The sequence below is a fragment of the Strongylocentrotus purpuratus genome, unplaced genomic scaffold, assembly GCF_000002235.5.
Source record: "Strongylocentrotus purpuratus isolate Spur 01 unplaced genomic scaffold, Spur_5.0 spur5_scaffold_4, whole genome shotgun sequence".
Taxonomy (NCBI): Eukaryota; Metazoa; Echinodermata; class Echinoidea; order Camarodonta; family Strongylocentrotidae; genus Strongylocentrotus; species Strongylocentrotus purpuratus.
The window spans coordinates 21,755,933-21,783,093 of NW_022145610.1; the positions used below are offsets into that span (position 1 = coordinate 21,755,933).

Consider the following 27,161-nt stretch of genomic DNA (forward strand, 5'->3'; position numbering starts at 1 on the left):
TTTTAATTTGTGTATTTTTTAGGAAACCCCCCCTAAACCCCCCCCTTTGATTTAAAAAAAAAATAAAGTATGCCCATGGCTGACCTAAAAAATACCCCCCCCCCCAACGAAGAAAAATGTCAAATTTTCAAATTTCGAGACCAAAAAAAAAAAAAGTATCCCCCCCCCCCCCCCCCCCCCCCCCCCACTGAGCGACTTTTCGGTCGGCGCGATTTTCAAATTTTCGGGAGCAAAATAATAAAGCTGAGTTGTTGCGAAATTTTGGGCCCTATTTTTAACCCCCCCCCCCCCCCTTGAAAAAATCCTGCGTACGCCACTGGTGATAGACGATGTGATTTTGTAGTTTGTTATTATTTTGTTTGATCCAATAAAATAGTTTTGATTGAAAAAAAAATCTTTGATATTGCGTTTAATCTTTTGTTATTTGTATCTGCATAATACAAGAAACTGCTCTTTTTTTAGGGGGGGGGGGGGTAGATCACGATAAATGTTTGTATTTTCTACTCATTGATGATTCCCTCGATCCAGTCAACATAGTGTGGTACTTTGGTGAAGACACCGTATGTATTACCACATCCGACCCCGTAGCTCACGATCCCGATCTGCTTGTATTTTCCTCGCCGTTGCACGACCATGGGGCTACCTGAATCGCCTTGGCATGAATCCCTCCCGTTCCCAGATCCCGCACAAAATTCAGTAGTCGTGTTCACAGCTACCTCATGCATGATCATCTCTCTGCTACACGAACTATCTAGAACCGGTGGTATCATGATTTCCATGAGAGCAGGCGAGTTATATCCGTTGAAGCTGGTATAACCCCAACCTGTGACGAAAGCCGTCCTTTTAGGATTCACGTACCAATTAGCTAAAAAATATAAATATTCAAGTACATAAAGGGGAGAGGGGGAGAGGGGGGGGGGGGTGAAAACAAAAGAAGACAAAAATAATGATAGACCTACAAATAATCATGCACAGAGAAAGCGAAGAACCAACATAAACTCTTGTATAAGTTTTAAACTCAAGTTTGCGAATCCTCAAGTTTTAAACAACGACCACTCACAACAACACGAGTTCACACAGGACCGAAGCAACGAGTGATTGAATATTTTAACTACAAGTCAAGTTGGCAGTAGTATGTTACAACAGGTTGGCGAAAAATCGACGTTAATTGCATATTGCTCATAGTTTTCACGTAAACCCTAAGATCGTTCGAATAAACTTATAGGCCTGCATTCACAAAGGAGGTTTGTCGACAAACCTTGGTTTTCGTGCGTCATATGACGCGTTTCGACGCGTTTTTACATACCAGGTTTGTAAAAAAACGTGTAAAAACGCGTCATATAACGTATGAAAACCAAGGTTTGTCGACAAACCTCCTTTGTGAATTCGGGTCAAAGTGTGCGAAACCACGAGTAACCTATAGTTAGCGAAACCACGAGTGCATCGATCCGAACGGTCCTTCATACAAATGATACACAGCAGTGGAGGCAATAGTTTAACCGTGTTTACACAGTGATCCGCCTCGAGGGTTGAAGCCGGGTTGAAGCCGCGAGGGGGTTGAAGCCTCTAAAGCGCGCAAATGTGATCGTGTTTATGCTAGGAGTCCACTGGGCCAGCGCCAGTTGGTGCCAGTTTGCGCCAATGCAATTTACTGTGGCGCCTAGTGTCGCCAATAAGGTGCCTAGTGGCGTGTAGTGGCTCAAACTGCCTCCCAACTGGCTCGTGGTGGCCCGTAACGGCACCAAATTTGAATGTGGCGGCAAGAAAATTTCAAAATGTTTGAAATTTTCGTCGCGCCACATGCATCGATCATTAGCGTCAAGTGTCCGCCAAGTGGCACCAAATGGCGCGAACATATCGCCCTTTGGCGCAAACAATCCGCCTATTGGAATCCACTGGAATGTAATGGCGCGCGCCAAGTTGCGCCAATGAGATTATCGCGCCACATGGCGCCACTTGGCGCCAAGTGGCACCTTGTTTGCGCCACTACGCGCCAAATAATTCCAACAGAGGCGGATAGCCCGCCTAAGCGCGCCAAATGTGCAGTGGCCACCTCAGCATCTCTCATCATCTTCTGATGGAGCAGCACCATCACTCCAACATTATCAAAAGCCTCAGACATATCAAAATTGTAAATATTTAGTAGAGATGTTCATACAGCAGCTGAGGAGGGTCTGAACCCGGTAGCCGATGGCCGGTATTTATATAGTCGGCAAGTAGCGCCAAGCGGCGGCAAGTTCAAACCAATTTGGCGACCTTTGGCACAAACTAATCACCAAGTGGCGCAAAGTAGCCGTCTATTGGCGCGAATGGCGCCAACAGGGTGAATTTTGGAATCAAATGGCCGTGTAATGGCGCGAACTGGCGCAAACTGGCGCAACATTTTGGAGCAAGCCGGGTGGCATTTGGCGCACGCCATATGGCACCCAGTTTATTCCACTTGGCGACACATGCCGATCGGACATTAATTCGGCGCCACAGCGAGCCACTACGCGCTAATCACATAATCTTTGGCGCGAACTGGCACCAACTGGCGCTGGCCCAGTGGACTCCTAGCATAACACAGCAGAAAAAAATGCGGCTTAAACCCTCGAGACGGATCGCAATGACGTCACAATACGGGGAATTTGACCTACATCAGCTTCAGCTATGACAATGACAATTTATTCTCACGTCACCCACATTGGAGTATTGGAGAAGTTTACAATCAGTTTGAATTTGTCAATTTAACACTGTGAAATATACAATACAAATAGAATTAATGATAATCCATACAAAATAACACTATCGACAATAGTTAGACAAATTATGATGATAATGGTAATAACAATATTGATGATGATAATAATAATAATATAAAACAAAACGATAATATTAATTAAAACGATAATTAATGACGAAATGAATTGAAGCTATTAAAAAGGAATTTACTGGCACCAATAAATTGATATCTGAATTAATGAATTACTGATAATATTCTTGATATCAATTTAATAAATTGATATAAGACAAAAAAAGAGAAAAATTAAGTTAATATTGAACTCATAACATGTTTTTTGCACATACTTAAATTAATGAAAACGAAGCATTATTTTTCGACAGAATTTTACTAAGTTTAAACGTGTTTGTACATTATTGGAATTAAAAAGCTGATCCATTTCAGTGTATTTGGTCTTTCAATAAAAAATTTATCGATGAACAATTTTCTGTCTGAACGAAAGGTAGGGCATACAAACAAGTAAATGAAATTCATCCCCAAGCGATTGCAAATTACACAGCGTACATAGCCTCATTTCCCTTGGAGTATTTGAATATCTACCAGCTACAATCGGCAGGTAATGATTGCCATAGCGAAAACGACTTAATATTGACCGACCTCTTTTAATGAGATCGATTAAGTATCTTTCTAAACATAAAGAATGTTTGAAGATTCGATAGTTAACACAATGCGAATTATCGTACATACAAGCAGACCAATACTGAGCATGAGAATCTCTCAATCGACGTTCCACAGTTTGTTTGACCCACTCACAGCTAGTATTTTCACAAATTTCCATTAAATTAGACATCCCCATATTGTCCAGAGTCAGCTTGATTTTTTTTAACCAAGGTGCCTGATATATATTCTTCTCAAAGAGTAATTTTAAGATAATATACACCTTACCAGAAAATTTATCTTGTCCACTATGTACAATCCTACACCAGAAGTTTATCATTCTGCTTTCGAAATATTTCTCAAGTCACTGGGGGGTCCAGTAACATACGCGCGGCCTATTTATACTTTTTAGGTTGCGCATAAAAGAAAGCTATGCGCGAATATCAGTACTACAATTTTCATTGGCTGCTCACGTCGGCCCACATCTTCAGCTAATGAATAATACATGAAGTGTGCAAGTATCAATGAGCAGTAGTATACATGAAGAATTTTTTATCAACACGAGCACATGCTACTCGTAAAACTAGTCGCTCATTCAGAGCAAATCCATTGATATATGGCACACATTATTAACGATATGGAAGAGATTTTTATATATTCTATCGTCAGAAAAATCATAAATTATTGAAGATATGAAAGAGAGAGAGAAAGTAAAAGGTAATTTTCATAAATTCGTAACAATACTGGTAATAGTCTATGCAAGCAGTGTATCAAATTCGCCTCAGATACGTGTTAACTCTCATGAATCTAGACTAGGCCTAATGCCATACCGTATAGTAGGAGTATATTATTAGTAATAATGTAAATTTGCTAAATTCAACTTCACGTTGAACAAACTTACTTCATTTACAGGCAACATTTAATATGGTATCTTTCATTTCAATGAAGTGAAAATATATTAATCATGATACTTAAACATTCATGAAAAAGAAAAGTTAAATTCATTCAAGGCAACATAAATCTAACGGAGATTGGAACACTTTTTGTTGTTGAAGACTGATCGTAAGCAGGGGCAAAACTGAGAGTAGATGAGGTCTAGCTAGCTAGCTGGCTTCAACCCTCGAGGCGGATCAGATCCCGTTTACACGACAACAAAACTGCCGGGTTGAAGCCGCGAGGCGGGTTGAGACCTGCAATTCTGGTGGATTCAAAAGGCGGCTTTAACCCGGCTTCAATCCTCACTGGGATCCCGTTTACACACATAAAACTGCAGGCTTCAACCCGGCTTCAACCCCCTCGCGGCTTCAACCCGGCTTCAACCCTCGATGCGGATCACTGTGTAAACACGGTAAATTACCCACACAATTGCGCGGCCAAATGCGCGGCCAAATTGGCCGCGCATTTGGCCCTGATCTGGAGGTAGTCTCGGCCGCGGCCAACTGTTACCCCGGAAGTGAAAGTTCGCCGTGTATAGGAAATTGGAGAAAAGATTCACTGCAAATCGCGCGCGACTGGATCTGCACTGTGACACCCGGCGCGCCCCCAAATAATCGTTTGTTTACATGCAGAGCGCCACTCTGACAAAATATTGAAAGGTTATTGAAAGGATTAGGCCTGGCTCGGCCCGGCCCGGCCCTGGCCCTTTTCCATATGGAAACGTTGTATCATCCTCTCAATCTGACTTGCGTGCATAGGACAAAAATGCTTATTTAATAAGCATTTTTCCATGAAAAAGTGAAGTTTTCTCAAATGTGCGTTTCTTTCCAGCATTGGGGTGCCCGGAAGTCACTCGGGTAACATTTCATTAAGTATAATATAAAAAGACCATATGTACATTTTCTGTTCTTTTGTCGGAAAAAATATATTTATCCAGCACAATGTCGTCTCTTTTTGCGTTGGAGAAGAGCAAATAGCGAGTTTCAATCACACGTTGGCCGCTCTTGCAAGCTCTCACTCGTTTCACTGTGGTCAAGCGACTTTGGGGCAAGCGGTTAATGAAAAGACTAATCGTTAGCATTCTTCTGGTATTAAACTTGTTTTGATCGGAATAAAGGAAACAAAAAGGCTAGACCAATAACTTATCAGCGTCTGAAGTGACATTTTGACCTTAAATTCCCTGATGCAAGCGCACATAAACAGGTTCTAATGACGTCATCTTCGATAAATCGGTGTCTTTTATCCATCTTTTTCAATTATTAGTAAGATATAAAATATTTTGTCTGATATCACTGAAGTTTTGGGTTTTATTTAATGAGTAATTTAAAAAAAAAAGCCATTTTACTGTTTTAATTTACTGGATCGTATCAATAAAGTCGCAGGGTAGAAAGATGCATTTTCCAACCGCGCCAAATTTAAATTTAACGTTCCGACATTCTGTTAAATGGGTTCGTGTTGTTAAGAATCCACTACTTTCTGCTCCACCAAACATCCACATGCGGAGTCGTTTATCAACTAAATTATTCAAATTTATGGATGCTTCCTTCCCAGGTGTTTGTGTTGTTGAAGCATTTCATTCACCTGCTATCATTCTTTGTACTCCAATTGCCAGAACGCAAATTACATTTTGGTTTTATAGTTTCATGCGGATTCGTTTATCAACTATATGTATTCAAATTTATGAATGCTTTCTTCCCACGTGTTTGTGGTGTTTATGCATTTCATTCACCTGTTATTATTCTTTGTACTCCAATTGTTAGAATACAAAATGAATTTTGGTTTTATAGTTTCATTCAATAAGTAAGTCAACAAAAGAGTATGTTCTGCACAATAAAAACAATGTGTGCCCCTATTGTCCAATGTAATGTGTCCCCTCATTTGTAATAGTTAATTTACCCATTCACATAATGGAACTACCTGCCCGGTGAAGCCAGTGGCCCGTGACCTCTGAGCACTCAACATCGTGTGGGAGTCAGTTTGTGGTCAACTTCTTTTATGAGGCAAATCCCAGCAAGCGTTTCCATATGCACTGTAAACGGGGTCTAACACGCCTGAGGCGATAGCCGATGTTTTTTTTTAAATGTTTCGAAGGTACGACTGTGGGTAATTTTACTAATGCGCGAACAAAATGATGTGTATTATTTGTTGTATAAGATGATTTTTTATTTGTTTTATATTAAACATGATTTTACTAGTAAAATTACTTGTTAGGCAAAATAAATGCCTGGTAACGTTTACGCTCTCAACCAATCATATGATTAGGATCCGCTTCATCATCTTAGAAAACAAGATAACCTTGAAGTTTAAAACCACAAGCTAAACTTATTTTACGGACTTGTGTGAACCTAGTTAAAGATAGATCGATGAAGATGGAGAGACAGGTAGAGAGGGTGGGTGAGAGAGGGAGGGAGAGATGTAAAGACAGAGAGAGGGGTGGGAGAGAGGGAAGAGAGAGATGGGATGGGAGACAGTGTGGGTGAGTGGGAGAGAGAGAGAGAGGAGGAGAGGAAAAGGGGAGTGGGGTCAAGAAGAGAGATGATAATTCCACCTAAACATTAGGAGATACAGACCACCATTTATATTGATATTGTGCACACTATACAGTGCAAGAAATAAACAAAACTGATTCCATATTTCTCCTTTCTATTTCCTCTTCTTCAGGATCATCCTCATTATCGTCATCAGTAAAAGAGAAGATTTGTGAAGCGCGGTGGGGAGACTAGAAGGAAAAGAATGGCCGGATAAAACAGCTACGAAAGATTGCAGATTTTGAGCTCTATTCACTTTAAGGAAGGCTTGGGATTGTTGCGGCTAAGGGATTCTGTACGACATCGGCAGTGGAGCATGCAAGAGCAAAAATAAAATAATTAGTTAGCAGTCTTTATGATTTTAACTCTAAAATTTAAACTCAAGTTTTAATCAAGTTGATAAACCATTGATATTAGCTTGGATTTTAACGCAATTGAAAAGAAATAAAAGTCCTAAATACCTGATCATGATAGTGTGGGAAATCACCAGTTGTGAGGAAAACGTCACCATGTCGGAAATACGTTTGAAACGGTGAGTAAAAATGTGAAAGACCTTTATAATGCGAGTATTATTTTACATTATGCAAATTTTTTGATAATATCTAAAATCAATTTCACCATCCTGTCCTATTTCATACGTCAAAATCGTTTTCAAATACCTTTTGGGGGGTCATTTGGTGGAAGGCAGACAGTACGTACGAATGGACTCAGCTCTGCTTCACGATCCAAACGCAAGAGGGCGATGTCATTGTGCTCTCCTCCGTCGGGGTTCTTGAAGTAGTCCGGGTGCGTAATCAATTCGATCACATCGAACTCCTGGGCCCTTTGCATATCCTTCACTCTATGTGTCAGTCCTAAATATATAAAACAAAAGACGAGCATTTTGGATTGTACAGAGATTTAACGCCGTAAATAGGTCATGTGATGACAACATATTTTTCATGAAAAAAACAACTATGAATTTAAGAAACTGTTGTTTTTTTGAGGCAAGATTTTTTTTTTTTTAGGCAATGTTTTATATTTCTGGGAATTTACAGGTAAAAAAAAGACTTCATTAATATATGAAAATTAAACAAAGGAGAGAGAGAGAGAGAGAGAGAGGGGTCGAAAGAAGGGATGTTGAATCGAGAGACAACGGTAGTCAACCAAACGAGACGACATTCAGAGAGTCAGAAAGCCCACGTGACTCAGAGAACCACAATTTTGTACCTGTAAGAGATATCGAATATAATTACATACAATGACTTACAATATCCCTTTTATGTACTTCCCTTTTGAATTATGACTTCGAGTATATTTTGTTAATTTTTTATCTTTAGGCCATTGTTTTTTGTTGTTGGCATGTACATTATGAGAGATATTTAAAATACATCTCTATTAAATTAAAATCTATATCATGTATTTATGATTTTGATTAACATAACACCAAATATCTTGACTTCCAAGCTTTGTATGTACATTTGTTTAGATAAATAACTTACAGTGTCTTGTGATCCTAAATATATCATATATCTCGTATTGCAACATCTGTTTATACCATTATACATTTAATGTATCACCACTTTTCATATTGCATCCGCCACCGAGGGTGGGACCAGAGCTGTTATATTATCTATTCTGGTTGTCCATCGGTACATCCGTCTGTTCGAACGTCAGTCCCGCCTTTTGTTACCACAATAACCTAAAGGTACTAATGCCTTGGTCTCATTTGCTCTACGGCTAGAATACGGCGGCCGTCCGCCCCCAAAATTGAGAGATACTTGCGGCGACCGCAGAGAATCTGCGGTAGCCTCAGGGTCACCCTAGGGCGTGTCCCTTTCTTTACAGGCCGTACCGGTCGCCGTTGGATCATAACGCGGAATTATAACTGTTTTTATTTATAGGTTGGCCATAGCGATCAGACACGCCGTAGCCATGCCGTAGAGCGGTTCCACGGCGACCGTACGTCCGGTGGCCTTGCGTTTTATATACTCCAGGGGTGAAGCGGTAGCAAGAGTCTGGCCGCACGGTCGCCGTATGTTTCCCCTTCGACCGCTTTGCGGACACCTTGCGGCTACCTTGCGTCTGCCTTAGTATTTGTCAAAAAACTACGGCCGCCGGAGGGAGGCCCTAAAGCGACCGTTCGTCATCACTTCAAAGGCCGTACGCCAGCCGCAGATTTTCTGTCTCCACAAATTTAAAAAAGCCATGCGGCTACCCTAACATATGTGACCGTGGGAATGCTGCGGCGGCCCTATAATTGCTATTGGCCATAAATAGTTAAGACCGCACGGCCGCCGCGGCAAATGTGACCTAGGCATTAGTCCATTTAAAGGCAAAATAATGAAAAGGTTCAATTCCAACGGCATTTGAAAGATAATACTAATTTAGAACTTCATTTGATGATCATATGCTTGGAAACTACTGTATGTTTATGTCGTTTTTGCTTCATGGAGCTGGTTGGGGGTGGGGGTGGGGGGAAGGGTTTAGGTTGGGGGAGGGCGTATGGGGCATGTGACTAATAATGCCATCCCTTTGGAAAAATCGATAAATACACGAATACATCTGATGCTATGCTCATACTGATATCAGGTTTTATGAGACTTGTTAACAATATGTACTTGATTTATAAGGATGATACATGTATTAATTAAGGTATTAATATGCACATTCAATTTTTACATGATTGAACTTCAATTCATAACATCACACTTCTCAAAACACCATTTTTATGCACAATAGGCATATTAGCTGCAAAATATTCCAACAAATATCTCCCCTTGTATGATTGCTCGGAGGTAAAGTCCATAGCAACCAATTCTTAACTTTTTCTTGTTTTTTGCCGTTATTAATTAGTGCTCAAGTTTCAAACTTGGGAACATGTCATTTTTGTTTCAAATACACATTTCCAACATATTTAGCACATTTGTAGGCACTTCCCAGTCGGAGACCACGGAATTAAAAAACTAAGCAAGAAAACAGGCCTTGGCCCATGGTCTATGTAGGAAGTTAGGTGATTATAATACCGCATACGATATCAAATATGAAAGATCACAGGGTCATGAGAGCGTTAAAATCCCCAATTATCTTATTACATTGAGAAGAGTGATAACTTTAAAATAGAATCAAATTCAACCAATTTAGGCTCAGATATGTATGAGCAAAGAACGAGTTTTGGGGTATGAAGTGAGATGTTTAAGTTCACAGAATCGTTGATCAGTGAAATTATAGGCAGATGCATATTGTAAACACAGTCGAATTCATTTCGTCTAACTTCAGATCTGTAATACACTTGAAATATTTGTATCTATCCCTTTCCGATATAAAATTGTATATGATTAAATATGATATATGTTAATGAACATAATTTATTGGCGTATATCAGTGCTGTTGAATAAATACAATATAGTACGTAACACCACCTCAATGAACAGGAGCAGTATTCCCGCATGAACTTTTAAAGATTTTTCGAAGTACCAGAATCTTCAAACGAAGACCCAGACGATTTGGTCATCAAATTAGCAACCGAATCCCTTGGGATTCAGCTTACCAAATACGGAAAATCTCGCGACAACAAACCAAAAGCGATTATTGCGAAATTAAAATCCTACAGGAAACGGGACGAGGTCATGAAGAAGCGTCGTAAGTTGGCGGGAACTCGTCGGAAAGCCACTCTGGAGGATCAACGCTCAAAACGCAGACCTTCTAAACAAAGCCAGAAACGGCGAAAACATCAAAAGGCTGCTTGGTCACTGGATGGTCGCATCTTTGCAATAGGAAAGAGCCCTGGAAGTGTGAAGAAACTCATCCATTCCACTGAAGACGTAGGTTGCAATAAATGATTTATATCTGTACTCCTGGTTGACTCAATTACTTCAACATGACTTTCAAACTCTCTTTAATCGTTCATATGAATTATTTTCTCCCTGTGTTACTTTATCGTTGTTTTAACGTTGATTTGTGTTGATCGTAAACTTGCAGTAAGAACAGATTAAATTATAGGTTCTTTTAGTGAAAATAGTTCTAAGTTGAGGGCTGCGGGCACGTCAAGCTACTTTGCTTATCTATGTAGCCCTCCTGCATCTAATGTATGTTTATTATGCAATATATTTGTTTAATTTCGTTTATTATCTGTATAAAATATCATCCACTTAAAATATTGTATCGGACCATATTATGTTCATGAAAATGTATGATGAAAAATGAAAAGAGATGCAGAAACCAATAAATCAAATCAAATCAAATCAAATAATGCATGTAATGTTCATTCCTAAGATGCTCTCATAAATCTCTTCTATTTAATGAAATTGATGACAGCGATTTACGAAATTTATTTTGTAATGATACACATTCAAATACCGGAAGGCTACATGATTTGAATAATGTATATGCTGATTTTAATCTCAACATAATTTATGAATTTGAATTTCAATTGGTAAATAATTCTAATTGTAAATATTATCTGGATGAACATTTTATAAGTCATTTAATGGATGTAAAACATCATTTTAGTTTATTGCATTTTAACTCACGTAGTTTGAATACAAATTTTAGTGCAATATCAGATTTTGTAATCAAATTTATCTTTTTCAATTTTTCATTATGCGGTTTCTCAGAAACCTGGATCAATGAGTACACCTCTTGTATTTATTCTTTTATTCACTCTGACCAGAAGCACGGGAAAGGTGGAAGAATGGCTCTTTCGATTTCAAATTCACTCAATTTTAGATTGAGAGGTGAGCAAAATTATGAGTCATTGTTAATCGAAAACGTATCGTTGAATCGAAAGAATATTATTGTAAGTATTGGAGGTAGGAAACCACAATCAAACATTAATGATTTTAATCTTGAATTTGAAAATTGCCTTCAGAAAATGAATTTAGAATGTAAGCCAGCCTACATTACGGGTGACTTTAGTATGGATTTAATGAAATGTTCAGATAACAATAATGTGAATCAATTTTTAAAGATAATGTTGAGTTCTGGTCATGCGATTGCATTGTGAAAAAAACGGTGTGGAATCGACCAGAAAGGTTGATCATCTAGCATATAAGAATTTGTGTGTATTTCAAGGTTCTGGAATCATCAAAATGATAAGAAATTTGGCCAAGTCTTGGTAAAGTTTCATACACTGTACACGGAAAGATGTATATGGGACTACATGAACACGTGGCGTAAAAATCCTACCCGGATGTTTACGATGTTACATGACATATTTAGAATATGAAGGCATTTGAAGAGCCATGCTTTTTAGGGAACATGTCTTTTCTGATGTTCTTCCACACTTGCATAATAAGAATGATAACGCTCAGAAATTTTTTCACCTCTTCCCAGAACTCAACCTTCTCTTTAAGTGCAATATATTCCTTTAGTTTCTTGCCTTAAAAAAAAACATCCACTTAATATATTAATAATATAACATTTTTACTATTCATTTTGATTCAGACATTTTCTCTGGTCTGTTCCTCAATGATATATTTGACCATTTCCCTTTTTTTTTTTTTAAATACCAAGAGATACACTGTAGATTTAAAAAATCTTATATTAAAAACTCGTAAAATAAACAAAAAAATACTCTCAATTCTTTTATAGAAAAAATATTGTTATAGATTGGAATTATATATCATATAGTGAAAATGTTGATGCTGAAAGAACAATGCAATTTTTAAGAAAATATCGAAAATTAAAATGATACAAATTAAAAAAATATATGTTAAACTAAGAAATGAAGTAAATAGATTGTCGAAAATTGCTAACAAGTAATTTTATGAGCGAAAATTTCACGAATCTAGTGGAAACTGAAAAATGACTTGGAATATAATTTAAAAAATGCTTGGATATACCGTTAATAAGAAGAAAATGCCAGACTATGCAAATGTCGATTATAACATTGTATATACATGGAGATAAATACTTAGCTGACTGTTTTAATAATTTTTTTGTGGAAATTGAAATATCTATACATGATTCTACTAATTGTTTAGAATGGTCATACCTATGCCGATCTTTTGCCCACACCCTTTTGTAAATCAGTATTTTCAATCCGGTGACTGAAAATGAAATATTTGATATCGTCAACAAATTAAAGTGTTCTAGTAACTGTGGTAAAGATGAATTAAGTCCTCCTGTAATCAAGGAAGTTGTTTCTTAAATTTTAAAACGGTACCATGATTATGTCATATATTCAATTTATCATTGTGTTCAGGTATCGTTCCATCAAAATTGAAAATTGCCAAAGTTATTCCTGTACATAAACAAGGTGATGTCAATGATGTCTCAAATTATCGTCCAATTTCCGGAATTTCAGAGAGAATTGTATATAATCGTTTTCATGATTTCTTATGTGGCAGTTCTCTATCAACTGAAAAATCAATGTGGAATTTAATTTAAAAAATTAACTGAAATAGCTCTAATAAATTTGCATAATTATTTAATTAATTCATTAAATATAAAACTGTTTATGTTTTAAAAAAACATACAGTGGGGATCTTTAAAAAAAAAATGTTATGATATCTATTATAAAGTTATATTTTACACCTTCTTTCATGTCTTGTTATATACTTCTTGATAATTTGTTCGGTCGGTCGGCCGTCCCGACAAAAACCCCTTTTGTTTGTTTATGGCCATCCTAATTCCTATAATACCGTGTTTAAAAAAAATTGTATTGTATGATACTGTATATATCTATTTTTTAATACTCGTGTATGTATGTATATATTTCGAGTCTTTACCTATGGACTTTTAATGTATTTGCTGGAATAGAAATAAACGAATTGAATTATAATACAACAGACCTACCAAGATAAACAGTTGTTCCATTCTGGCTCAGTCCGCGATCACTATATCTCCAATCTCCAATAAAACATGTTGCTGCAGTCAAGATCCAGTTCTTGTGAATGAGAGAGCCCCCGCAAACAACCTTTGCACCAATTTTGAATAAGAATAGCAATGGCAAAAGAAGAAGCCATGATTATTTCACATGATATACCTCACTTAAGGAATCCAGCCATCTGATTGGTCGAAATTGCATTCCTAAACTTGATTTATTCCTGTAAAATTCCCGGTAAAATTCCAAACCCATGTAATAGTTCTAAAATAATAATTCTAAAATCCCAGTTACCATGGTTACCGGGAAAATAGTTCAGTCTTGGTGAAATACCCATCGGTTCACATGTTAAAAACTGGTTTGAGCGATCGCGGATACCGTACGTGTGCGAAGAATTGGTCGGTAATTTCGAACCGAAGGCAAAAATGGCTGATCTGAAGAAAGTCTCCCAAGATTTCAACTTCTTGATGATGATCAAATGCAAGACTTGCTGACAGCAGGGACATGCTAGACAGAGCACCAAAAAGGGAACGTTAAATTCTTCATAATTTTTGTCTTCAAAAGTCTAGGCCTAGATTCTAGTAAGTAGGTCTAGTAGTGCTAAAATCCTTCCAGTAGCGATTGCACGGAATTCAGATTGCACACACCCCTATGCATTGGCATTGCGCACTGGCATTGCATTGCATTATGCATTGGCGTTGCACACTAATATTGCTCTTTATTTTGAAGGTGATACTCAATAAGTGAGGTGTCATATGAAAGCGCAGGTTCTTCTCCATATTCCCCACAGGGCCGGCCCATCCCCAAAATTTTAAAAATATCTTACTTAGACTAGAATCTGCATCTAGTCTACTCTCAAAGATACACTCATAAAAACAACCGCAGATAAACTAGAGAAAGGCCAAAGTGGTGTCATAAGTTGACTCTTTTGTTTTCGGCATATAACAATATTAATGACTGCTTTAATATTCGAGAAATGGTTGTTTTTATACGCTCTCGGGAAGGTTACAATTGGGCTATTGCCCTCGACACGCCTCGGGCAATAGCAAAATTCTAACCTTCCCTTGAGCGTATAAAAACAACTATTTCTCTCAAAGCAGTCATTAATACTATAATATCATCTCTAATACCACTCGGAATAGTACAAACAGCGATCCGTTTTTGACATGGTGGAGGGGGGGGGGGGGTACTGCGCACAATTCAACAGTATAATAGTCTCCAGCCCCCCTCCTGCCTTCCTGTTTCCCTAAAACAACTCACATCGGTGTACGTTTTGTATAACCTAAGGGGGGGGGGGGGGAGGAGGAGGGGGAGGGGGGGGGGGGGGTCACTCCCAAAATGACTGGATACGTACTGGCGTCCATAAAAAGCGTCAAAAGGGGGTCTTTTTCAGCTATTAAAAGGGGTGTTCTACAAGCACCTTTTCAGGTTTACAGCTTTCAACGTTTTCTTATTAAATCCCGTGATAAAACAACCATAGGCGCCGGAAGTGGGGGGGGGGGGGGGCAGGGTGGTCATCCCCCAACACGATACAGTGGGGGGGGGGGGCAAAACGCATTTCGCCACCCAAAGCCCCCCCCCCCCCCCGAAAAAAACCAGCAGTAAAGAAGTAAAAATGGTTTGTTTAACCCAAAATAAAATAAAATATTATATTACATTCAAAGAAAAGTAAACAGGAATTTAATTTCCTAAACATCAATGAAGGATTTGATAATAGCGATACGCGCATATCGTGGAAATTTTGTTAGTGGATGGGAGCAGGCGCGGATCCAGGATTTCTTAGGGGGAGGCCCGAATTTGAAATCAATTTGAAATTTAGTGTGCTGGAATTTGAAAAATCATGACGCCCTATATTTCGCTCAGGGGGGGGGGGGGGGGGGGAGTGGCAAAGTGAACGCCTTTTAAAATATTTTTAAAAATACTTATCACCTTCCCCCCTTGAACAAAAAAAGGTAAATTTATGGCATGGTTTTAAAAAAAATTGCCAGGGGGGGGGGCAAGGCCCGCTCGGACCACTTCGATCCGCGCCTGGATGGGAGAGCGTGTGTGTTTTTCATTAAATGGGTGAGAAGACAGGAGCCCCTAAACACAGGCGTAGGCCTAATGATGGGTAGGGGGGGGGGAGGGGAAGTTGTCCCCAAATAAGAATCAAACGTGGTTTATAACTAATTCGATACCAGTGATTTACAAATGGTGTGGAAATGACATGATTTTGTTTGATATTTTCTCATTTTTGGTCCCAAATTTACAGTCAGTCAAAAAATATGCTTATTTAGAAGCCTTCATGATTGTAAATAGTGGTGGTAATGCGGATTTTTTTTGTTCTGCCTCCCCCCCCCCCCAAAAAAAAAAGTGTTTTTGTTTATAACGCCACTGCTCCCTCGTCCCTCGCATTTCGTCTCTCCCCCCCCCCCCGGTCATGACAAGAAATCGCCGCCCCTGCTTGGATAAGAGCATGGGTTATCATTTTGCAATTCTCAAAGAAGGTTAAGATTTAACCAACGGTTTAACAGCTTCATATGACGTCATATTTTTAGCCTGGTCAGTATGGTGACCCTGAAGGGACATCGCGAATAGACTAAATCGTGAAAAATATGCGATAAAATTCACGATATCGTCAATTTTATCGCATATTTTTCACGAAGAAATTCACGAAATTGACGATATCGTGAACTTTATCGTGAACTTTTCACGATGAAATTGACGATATCGTGAATTTTATCGTGAAAAGTTCACGATATAAAGTTCACGATATCGTCAATTTTATCGTGTACTCTATCGTGTACTCTATCGTGTACTCTCCTGACGGGCGCTTCGTAAACAAAACCAGCCCTAGCTGGGGGAGACAGAGAGAAGGAAAAAAGGGAAAGGGAAAGAGAAGATAAAAGGAAAGAAAGAATAATAAGAAGAAAAGAGGGAAACGGGGGCAAAGGGCTTTTGCCTCGTCCCCCCGCCCCCCGCCAAAAAATAAATAAGAGAGAGAGAGAGAAGGAAAGGGAAAGAGAAGAAAGAAAGAGAAAAACGAAAAAGAGGGAGAATAGGAAAGAAAGGAAAAGAAAGAAAAGAAAGGAGGCAAGAGCCCTTCGCCCCTGTTTCCCTCTTTTCTTATTCTTTTTCCTCTTCTTTCTTTCCTTTTATATTTTCTTTCCCTCTCCCTTCTCTTTCCCTTTATGGCGGGAGGGGGGGGGGGAGGTAAGAGCCTTTCGCCCTTCCCCCGTTTCCCTCTTTCCGTCTTCTTCTTCTTTCTTTCCTTTTATATTTTCTTTCCCTTTCCCTTTCCCTTCTCTCTCTCTCTCTCTCTCTCCTATTTATTTGTTGGCGCGGGAGGGGGGGGGGGAGGAGGCAAGAGCCCCTCTTTTCTTCTTATTCTTCTTCCTTTCCTTTTTTATTCTCTTTCCCTTTCCCTTTTCTCTCTCTCTCTCTTATTTATTTTTTGGGCGGGGGGATGCAAGAGCCCTTCGCCCCCGTTTCCCTCTTTTCTTCTTCTTCTTCCTCTTCTTTCTTTCCTTTTATCTTCTCTTTCCCTTTCCCTTCTCTCTCTATCTCTTATTTTTTTTTTTGGCGGGGGGTGGGGAGGGAGGAGGCAAGAGCCCTTCGCCCTTCCCCCGTTTCCCTCTTTCCTTCTTATTCCTCTTCTTTCTTTCCTTTTATATTTTCTTTCCCTTTCCCTTCTCTCTCTTATTTATTTTTGGCGGGGGGGGGGGGGAGGAGGCAAGAGCCCTTCGCCCTTCCCCTGTTTCCCTCTTATTCCTCTTCTTTCTTTCCCTTTCCCTTCTCTCTCTCTCTCTCTTATTTATTTTTTTGGCGGGGGGGGGGGGAGGTAAGAGCCTTTCGCCCTTCCCCCGTTTCCCTCTTTCCTTCTTCCTCTTCTTTCTTTCCTTTTATATTTTCTTTCCCTTTCCCTTTCCCTTCTCTCTCTCCTTATTTATTTTTTGGCGGGGGGGGGGGGAGTGAGGAGGAGGCAAGAGCCCTTCGCCCCCCCCCCCGTTTCCCTCTTTTCTTCTTATTATTCTTTCTTTCCTTTTATTTTCTCTTTCCCTTTCCCTTTTTTCCTTCTCTCTGTCTCCCCCAGCTAGGGCTGGTTTTGTTTACGAAGCGCCCGTCAGGAGAGTACACGATAGAGTACACGATAGAGTACACGATAAAATTGACGATATCGTGAACTTTATATCGTGAACTTTTCACGATAAAATTCACGATATCGTCAATTTCATCGTGAAAAGTTCACGATAAAGTTCACGATATCGTCAATTTCGTGAATTTCTTCGTGAAAAATATGCGATAAAATTGACGATATCGTGAATTTTATCGCATATTTTTCACGATTTAGTCTATTCGCGATGTCCCTTCAGGGCCACCATAGCTCAGGGTGGTGGTATGAAAATTAGGTTGCGCAGGAAATAGCCTTCCAAGATGTACTTATTCTTCAGGTTAATGGGTAACCTGAACTTCCTGAAGAATAAGTAGCCAACATCTGTGACATTCCTTCTTTCAACAAACCGTATTTGAATAATCAATTTGCATAATCCCCATCTGGTTATTAAGTAAATCAATGAGATGTTCAACTAATCTTACAATAACTGAAATGTAGGGTTTTTATTCAAAGTCACAGATGTAAAAAATAACATTTTGTAACATGGAAATTACAACATGTACCATCACCCCATCTTGACTCCCATAAACACACCACTGAGTCTACAAGGGAAAGTTACAATGCTACAATAACAAATGTAATTCCTGTTCACTCATGCATACAAGTTTGGCTTAATAAACCATGAAATTCACTCAGCAAATCATGAATGTATTATATCACCCTCAATTTTGTAAGCTCCAAAGGATTTACCTCTCACAAATTGGAAGGCTAATTCCTGCGCAACCTAATTTGTATACCCTTTACAAAAGTGAGCAGTGCTCACCCAAGCATGGATTATTTTCGGGAATTTTGGTGTCATACGAAAGTTGAGCTTATGAGCTTTCGATACATATAAAACTCGTCCCCCAGAATCATATATTTTTTTATTCGGCAGCTATTTCAAAAGTGTATTGTTTTTGGACGCACGGTACAGTAGGCTGACGGTCGGTTGCATCATGTGAGAGAGGGGGAGGATTGGGGAGTTCTGAAAAGGATTGTCGGTAATCTTTCTTTCTTTAGTGTGTGTGCAGTCCTGCATGGAAAGGACTGTTGGTAATCTTTCATGAAGCTTATACCGTGTGAGTCAATAAAAAAGTTTACACTCAGAAAATTGTCATTTATTTTAAAAGTCAGCTATGAACAAAAGATTATTATACATGTTTTGAAAGAATGCTTTATCCCGAATCTTTTGGTATCATTTTTCTGTAGTATGTGTTCACGTTGGATGAACAGGAGGCAGTGTTTGCGAGAGTGAAAAAATAGAGTTGCGTCAAAGTACTAAAGTGACAAAATGAATTGAGTGTATCAAATGAGATGCATTGCATATGCTTTTTGCAGAAGCAAAGTCACACACACACACGCGCACATATGTTCTTTGATATTTGATATGACTTTTGTGTGGCATAATTAATTTTGTTAAAGTAGATATTCATTGATTTTAAAAACTAACTTTATTTTAATTATTGCAAAGTTGAAACTTTGATTAGACAAGGTTATCAAAATTCAATGCTTGGAAACATTCGAAGTATTGATTATTATAAATTACAAAACGCTTAAATACAGCCCGGCAAAGCACCTGAAGAGCTCTCCGAACGCTGCTGAGATGTGTGAGATCACAGTATGGACATGACTTAAACAAGCAGACGATGTCCCATGACATCTCACACATTTTCAGTGCCTGTGTTTTCATCTTCTCTCGAGTTCTTTCTCTTACTTCACGACCGTCAGGCTAAATGTATAATCTATTGCCTCACTCTAAACCCCGCGCACGGTTTTATTTTGATAAAAAGTGCAGCGATACAAAAATAAAGGAATCTGTCGCTTGTAAACAAAATAAGACGCCATTGTATATTCAGCTGCACACGCAGGGGTATGTTCGACGTTTCAAGAGGGAACAAATGCCGCCCTTAATATCATTCCGGGGGTTTTTCAATTTGAAAGTCCGGTTTCTTTGATTGTTAATTAACCCCTATCCAGTGTATTTACAAGCAAAGGATTTTAGTTATCAGAATCAGGTCATATCCCCTTTTGAATGGTTTGACATGCCATTACATTTATATACACTAAACTCATTATAATTTGAGAAATAATAGCTTTGCAATTATGATCATTCTCTATGAGATGTCGTCTGCTTGGGCAGTGTTGGTCCATATAGTAACGTCATTAAAACATCGTTATTTTTCCGGTGAATCTCTCGTATATCCCAGCTGCTATGGAGGTGGGTGTATTTGTATTTTTATAAATCACCCGATATGTAGTTGACCTAAAACTTGTACGATGGCCATCTGTTAGCTTACCAGTTTCTAGTGATACATTAGTTGAAATATTTGTGATCTTCTTTGAATTTCACCTTTAAGGATGTTACTTGGATCTGCAAAGACCGAATTATTACCCAAATCCCAGTCGTTTTATTCAAACATATAATCATTACTTTGGCGCAAGTCGACATTTGCACTCTATGGAACAATGAATAGCTGGCGTGCGTGGGCTTAAGTCACCGGATTGTGGACGTGGGGGTCCTATATGTTGTTGTTTGATATTATCGGCGTTTCATTCTTTTTTAAAAATATTTACGCCTTTCAATTTTTGTTCTTTCTTTTTTGTTTAATTTTTGTAAATTCGTAATCTTCATGAATCATAATTTGTGATAATATAATTTCAGATCTACTGGTCCTCGAAAAAAACCCACCGCATTTGGCACTTTCCTGTCAGACTGGCGCGGTGCGTTGCGCAATCTTCTCGGTCATTATTGGCCTAGGCAATTATGGTCCCGCTGAGATGATTCTGGGATAGATCTTTGGAGTCTATTGTTTGTTTATCGTCCTCAATCCGTCTTTCCTGTTTCTTTCCCTTTTCTCTTCAAGTATTTTTTTTAAATCCTTATTTTTCCATTAAAGTAGGTATCAACATCTTAGGGCATTTGGTTGACGTGCGGTATGTGCAAAAAAGAAAGGGAAAAAAAGAAGAGTTATAGTATAGCACTCAAAACTCCTCGTTCTACGAACGAAGCGGATCAGTGCTCTCTCGATCGCACTTTCTGTTGATTTTAAGAGTTTCATTATTTCATTTGGGCTCGTAAATTCACTTTCCATTATATATCAGCACTGCTCTTGCTATTGTATATTTTGGACATTTCGTAAGATAGTTTGTTATTGTTTCTGGTGTGTTATATTATTTACAATTTGTATTGGCTTGGTCAGGTTGGGTTGTTTGGGATACCCATATTTTTGAGGGGGCTGCGTTTAGTCCTATGTTGCAAAGTCTGAGCCTGTGAATTATGACTTTGCAGTCTCTTTTAAGGGTCCTCTCAAAATTATGTTGAGTTGTTGGTTTGAAAGGTCTTATGTTTGTTTTATTGTAATTTTATCATTTTTTCTTCCCATCCATATAGCTCCGTTTAGTCTCATTTGACAACGCCCCCTATCGTCAGAGTCAGCAGCCTAACATGTTAGCCTATGGAATTTTACCCCCAAAAAGAAAATCGTTAACAATTCATTTTTTGTTTAAACGAAAAGCACATCCATCCCGACGTACGTTATCACTAGCTCTTTCATTGGAACCCTCATGTCCCATTGACTTTTGAAAGTTCAGCCATCGTAATTTGATCAATATAGGTTGCAAGCTCGCCATTGCCTATATATTGAACACATGTGAAACAAGTCGAACTTTGGACTCAGTTTGCCAAGTGATTGTAAGGTTTTAGGTCAAGCACATGAAGGATAAGAAGCATGAATTATAATAGATCAGTTCTGATCGGTTCATTATGTCCATTGCATCCAACCCCCCCCCACCGTAATTTTTCCATTTAAGATAGGCAAACATTTTGCCGAGGTAAGCAAAAACATGAATATTCGTGATCGCCATGGACTACTCGATTATTTACAGAGGGGTGCAATTGTGCACCACATCAAACTCCCCTACTTTAAGTCAAGAATTTCATTGTATTATGTAGTTTGGTAGGTTTATTTTAATAACCGTTTAATTATCAGATCTCAATAATAGTTTAAAGATATGGAAAATGTTCTTGTATTTTATATTTAGCAAAGCAATCTCACATACAAATTCACTACCAAGTGTCGTCTAATCCGCCGATTGTCGTCTGCTATATATACGTCCAGCGAGCGAAAATGAGACAAGCGGAGCAATATGTCCATACTGCTTTCATTTCAGATAAACATAATTTGTTATTTACTTGTATCTCTTCAGTTAGGGCTTGTTTTGCGAGAAGGTCGGCTTTTCCGTTTCCCTGTATTCCGCAGTGGGAGGGGATCCATTCTGAATTTTCTTGAATGCCTCTGTATGCTAGTCTTGTGTATATATACTTGATGTCGTTTATAAAGTTATCTCCTTTAATAGAGGAGGACTGCGCTGACGGAATTTGTAAATATGTCTACCCCTGCGTGCAGGTTTAGATAATTCTGCTCGATAGCTTGAGGTATGGTTTGTAAGACGCTTAGATTGCCTTATTGAGAAATGTGGAACAAAAAAGGACGCAGCTGCTGTGCCTGATGGGGGATTTGGAACCATCTGTGTATATAAAAAGGCTGTTTATATTCCATTTAGATTTTATGAGTTCGATACTTCTTTTCATGTGGGTTATCATTTTTCCTTATTAATTCAGTCAGTTGAATGGATATTGGGGGAGTGTAATTGTGCCAGGAGGGGATGGGAAGTGGTATTACTTTTTCCGTAATTGACTCTACCATTTTTTGCATTTTCTATTCTCAACCCAAAAGATTGTCTTACTTTTTTTATTCTATAGCTTTTCAATTTGCCAACAGGGTTGGATGTTTGGTTTTAATGGGTGGTTTATCACACGGGAAAGGTGGACGTGGTACTTTTCAGTCATCATTTTCCTTCTTAACTCTAGAGGGGACTCGTTCATTTCCACCCTAAGGGCGGCCCTAAAGGGACATCGCGAATAGACCAAATCGCGAATTATTCACGACGAAATTGGCGACGAAATTCACGATATCTTCAATTTCAGTGAATAATTGGCGATAAAATTCACGACGTCGTCAATTTCGTCGTGAATAATTGGCGATAAAATTCACGACGAGATTCACGCCTGGCTGGTTTCGTCGCCAATTACGTCGTCAATTTTATTTGTTCTTGCTTACGCGGCTTACCTAGTCTAGCGCTAAACAATCCAGCCCCTTGAAGACGATTACGACGAGACGTTTTTATCATGATTTCTGTGAATATGGTTGGTTTTAACTTCATATTATGCTCTATTTGTATTTTATGGAAAGAGGAGAGAAAGGGAAAGAACGAAGAGGAAGAAGAAAAGAAAAGGGGGAAAGAAGGAGATCGGGGGCGAGAGGGCCTTGCCCCCCCCCCCCCGCAAAAACAGAGAGAGAGAGGTAAAGGAAAAAAGAAGGGAAATGGAAAGAGGAGAGAAAGGTAAAGAAAGAAAGAAGAGGAAAAAGAAAAGAAGGAGATCGGGGGAGGCCGAAAAGCCCTTGCCTCGATCCCCCTGCAAACCTAAAAGAGAAAGAAGGAAGGGAAAGGGAATGGAAAGGGAAATAAAAGAAAAGGGGGAAAAGAAGAAGATCGGGGGGGGGGGCGGCGAGCGGGCCTTGCCCCCCCCCCCCCCCTCGCAAGAAAAGAGAGAGAGAAGGATAATTGAAAGAGGAGAGAACGGGAAAGAAAGAAGAGGAAGAAGAAAAGAAAAGGGGGGAAGGAGATCGGGGGGAGGGCAAAAGGGCCTTGCCCCCCCCCCCCGCAGAGAGAGAGAGAGGTTTGCAGGGGGAGGCAAGGGCCTTTCGGCCTTCCCCCTGATCTCCTCCTCCGATCTCTTTCTTTTCTTCTTCCTCTTCTTTCTTTCCTTACTCTCCTCTTTCTATTTCCCTTCTTTTCCTTCTCTCTCTCTCTCTCTCTCTCTCTCTCTCTTTTGCGGGGGGGGGGGGGGGCAAGGCTTCTGAATAAGCATGTTTTGCCTGACTATACATTTAGGGATTTTTTTGTTATTGTCCAACAAACGGACAAAAAGTATATTTTACAAAAAGTGAGGAAAAATAAAATTCGATTTTTAGCGACACCCCCCCCCCCCGACCCCCGGGCTCATCTCCCCTTAATACCACCACCATCATCAACAACGGCCGCCGAGCAGGCTACTTTTGGGTAATGTGACCATAGCATTAGCAAGGACAAATAAAATTGACGACGTGAATCTCGTCGTGAATTTTATCGCCAATTTTCCACGAAGAAATTGACGACGTCGTGAATTTTATCGCCAATTATTCACGACGAAATTGAAGATATCGTGAATTTCGTCGCCAATTTCGTCGTGAATAATTCGCGATTTCGTATATTGACGACGTCGTGAATTTTATCGCCAATTATTCACGACGAAATTGACGATATCGTGAATTACGTCGCCAATTTTGTTGTGAATCATTCGCGACTCGGTATGTTCGCGATGTCCCTTCGGGGCCACCATACTGAAGTCCAAATGGCGCAATCATCAGCGTATAAAGAGATGGAGACTGAGGTTTTTTTGAGAATTTGACAAAGCATAAGGTTAAACAGAATTGGACTTATGGTACTACCTTGCGATAGACCGTTTCCTGTGTGGTTAGTGTTCGACAGTGTATTATCTATTTTGATCGGGAAATGTTCTATTTCTCAGATTTAAAAAAATAAAGTTTAGCGTATTACCTCGTATCCCTTTATCATAAAGATTTGATATTAGTCCGTCTATCCGAAGTGTATAGTATGCCTTTTCTGTGTCGGGAAAATGGCGTCTGTATTTTTTTTTTTGCTTTGTTTTTCTGTATTTTTATTTTTAAACTGACATTACTATCTATAGTACTTCTATTTTTTCTAAATCCTATAATGGGATGAAGGGAGTATTTCATGTTTTTTTATTAACCAATGTAGTCTTACATTCACCATTCGTTCCATGATTTTGATGAACCAAACTGTGAGTGCAATCGGTCTGTACGATGATACTTTCTGAGAATCTTCGTTTGGTTTTTTGATTGGGATAAGAATTGAGTGCTTACATTGGTTTGGTATTTGCCCCGAGCTCCAAATTTGATTTATCAAATTTAGCATGGTCTGTTTTGCTGCTTTCGTGAGTTTTTGGTATATTAAATATTTAATCTTATCGTGTCCGGGGGTAGAGTAGAGATTTGTGCATGTTTTAATGTCCCGTCATCTAATCCATGATTTACAATCTTCAATAACATTAAGTTTGCTATTGAGTGTCATTGCATGTTTTTTTGTTTTTTTGAAGTTAAAAAAAGTATGAAATTACACGTGTTACAAGTTTGTGTTCACTTGTTCCACTCTTTACACATTCAACAATGAATGAGAAATCATTGAAAGGGACAGCGAAAAGTTGCTGTGATACCATTTTCTGATGTAGGAATTCTAAATCCTATAATTTCATGCGCTCTTTTATCTCACCACCTGGTCAACAGTTGCAGTTTAGCGCATAACTTTTCGGCGGCTTCGAGCATGGGGTCAAATGACAGCGGCTTGATTCCAGTCCTTCTCTATCATGTCCCTGGTTCAACCAAGATGGCATAGTTGTTTCTTCCCTGTTTACCACACTTATTCTAGGGTGAGTAACGTATAACCATTTATATGCTATGTATGCAATTAAGTCAGAATATTTGATATCGATACAGGTATTCGTTATTTCCTGGCATTTACACATAATATTGAAATACTATGTATATTTCTGTTTTTTTTTAATTAATTGCATATGTGTATATAAAAGAACGAACTTATACACACTGCATTTGTCTGGTACAGAAATATGATCACTATTGATACGATGCTGACTCGCATGATTTTTGTACTGTGATCATTGTACTCATGATGCTCTTTGTTTTATTGTACCTTAATTGGGATACCGCCTATTTCCGATATGTTTGAGATTGCCTTCAGTTGTTTTAAGTTCTGACATTTGATCAATATACCGTTTCGGATTCTTTTAACAAATTTTAATTTGGTGGGTCCTGCTCATTTGTCTATTTCTTTTGCTATTTCTATGGGGTTCGCGTGTCCTACGTTTTTTGTTGATTCAATTGGGATAAGTAATACTTTTAGCTCATGTTGGGTTGTGAAAGATCGATGAGGGTCGGCTCGGGCTTCTTGAAATATGGGGCTATCGCTATCCGACCCCGACTGTGCCTTTAAACTTTCTATAGTGTGGCTGTCTTCTCGTGGCCGTTTGGGAGCTCTCCTAGGGTGTTTCATTGCATTTTTATTATCTACGGGGATGAAGCTATTATTGTATGCCTCCTCTTTTGTGTCACCTTCTATCTCTGATGATAAATATTTGCGGGGATTAGGGTGGTTGCGCCTCGGTTTCTCTGGCTCGCTTCGCTCGCTCGCCAGAATTTACGGACTCCAACAACGCGAGGGCCATCGACAAGAGGCTACCAATATGGCGGCCTTCGGACATGGGTGTTGCTTCCAAGTTAGTTCTGTTGGTTAATTTAGTATACAGTGCAGTGCAGAGAAATGCCCGAAAATATATTGCTTACCTCTTGGTAATCCACATACACAAAAACAAATTTCAATACTATATGGAGTCGGGTCGGAAATAAATTAAATGGTTTCCTTTCACAGAGACCAATCGCTTTGTCCCGTGATATATTTGGGGCCAAATACAAAATTGAGCATGGTTTCAATCAGAGAAACAATTTCAATATTTTCCACGAAGAGTAGTATTGAATTCACAAAATGTATATTCCTATAGACTGGTGTTGGAATTCCAAAAGAAAACTGAGTTGAAAGTAGTAGATTCAATTCGATCGAACACCGGAGCTCGGAGGAGGCAGGTGGTAAGTGGTGGTGGATATATTCTATGTTTAATAGTTTGTATCAAATATAAGTTTTCAAAAGTTTCTTTTTTGGGTATTATTTTGCATTTTCTATACTATACTAGTGACGGTGTACAATTTATTCGTCAGACTTCGGTGTTCAATTTACTTTTGTTTAAATTATTTCTACTTCTAGACTAGCAGTTGTACTAGATGTCGTAAAGGTAGTAGAACCATTTCCCCATATTTAAGATAACTATAGTGTGCTCGCTCTGAATTAAAAAAGGAGAGAAGGATAAGTACCGGATAAAAATATTGAATTCAACCTTTCGCATGCTTTAGTCCCATATGATGGGAAAATTAATGATGCCTAGAAGGCTAGATGCCGCACGCGTCTTATTTTTTCGTACCATGGCGAGCACAGATTCCAGTATGAACTCATTTTCCTACATAAAAAGCTACGTAAGTTCGAAAGAGGTCACAAACAATTAGACTTTGATTATTTATTGCTTTGCCTCACTATTTATAAAGGCAACAAAATTGAATAAATGACCTGACACTTGAACCCTCAAGTCACCTACAAAGTGCTACATTGTATTAGAAA

The 27,161-nt window shown here is 39.0% G+C and overlaps 1 protein-coding gene across 1 annotated transcript in view; it reads right to left on the reverse strand.

Moving 5' to 3' along the window:
• Positions 1-453: 453 nt before the first annotated feature.
• The window catches only part of bf (complement factor B), a 66,083-nt gene continuing 39,375 nt past the window's right edge, over positions 454-27,161 (reverse strand). Inside the window, exons 14-16 of the mRNA XM_011670821.2 lie at positions 13,618-13,738; positions 7,500-7,694; positions 454-865 (exon numbers count right to left, since the gene is read on the reverse strand). Of these exons, the coding sequence (XP_011669123.2) occupies positions 501-865; positions 7,500-7,694; positions 13,618-13,738 (681 nt within the window). The 3' untranslated portion in view covers positions 454-500. The remainder of the gene's footprint in view (positions 866-7,499; positions 7,695-13,617; positions 13,739-27,161) is intronic.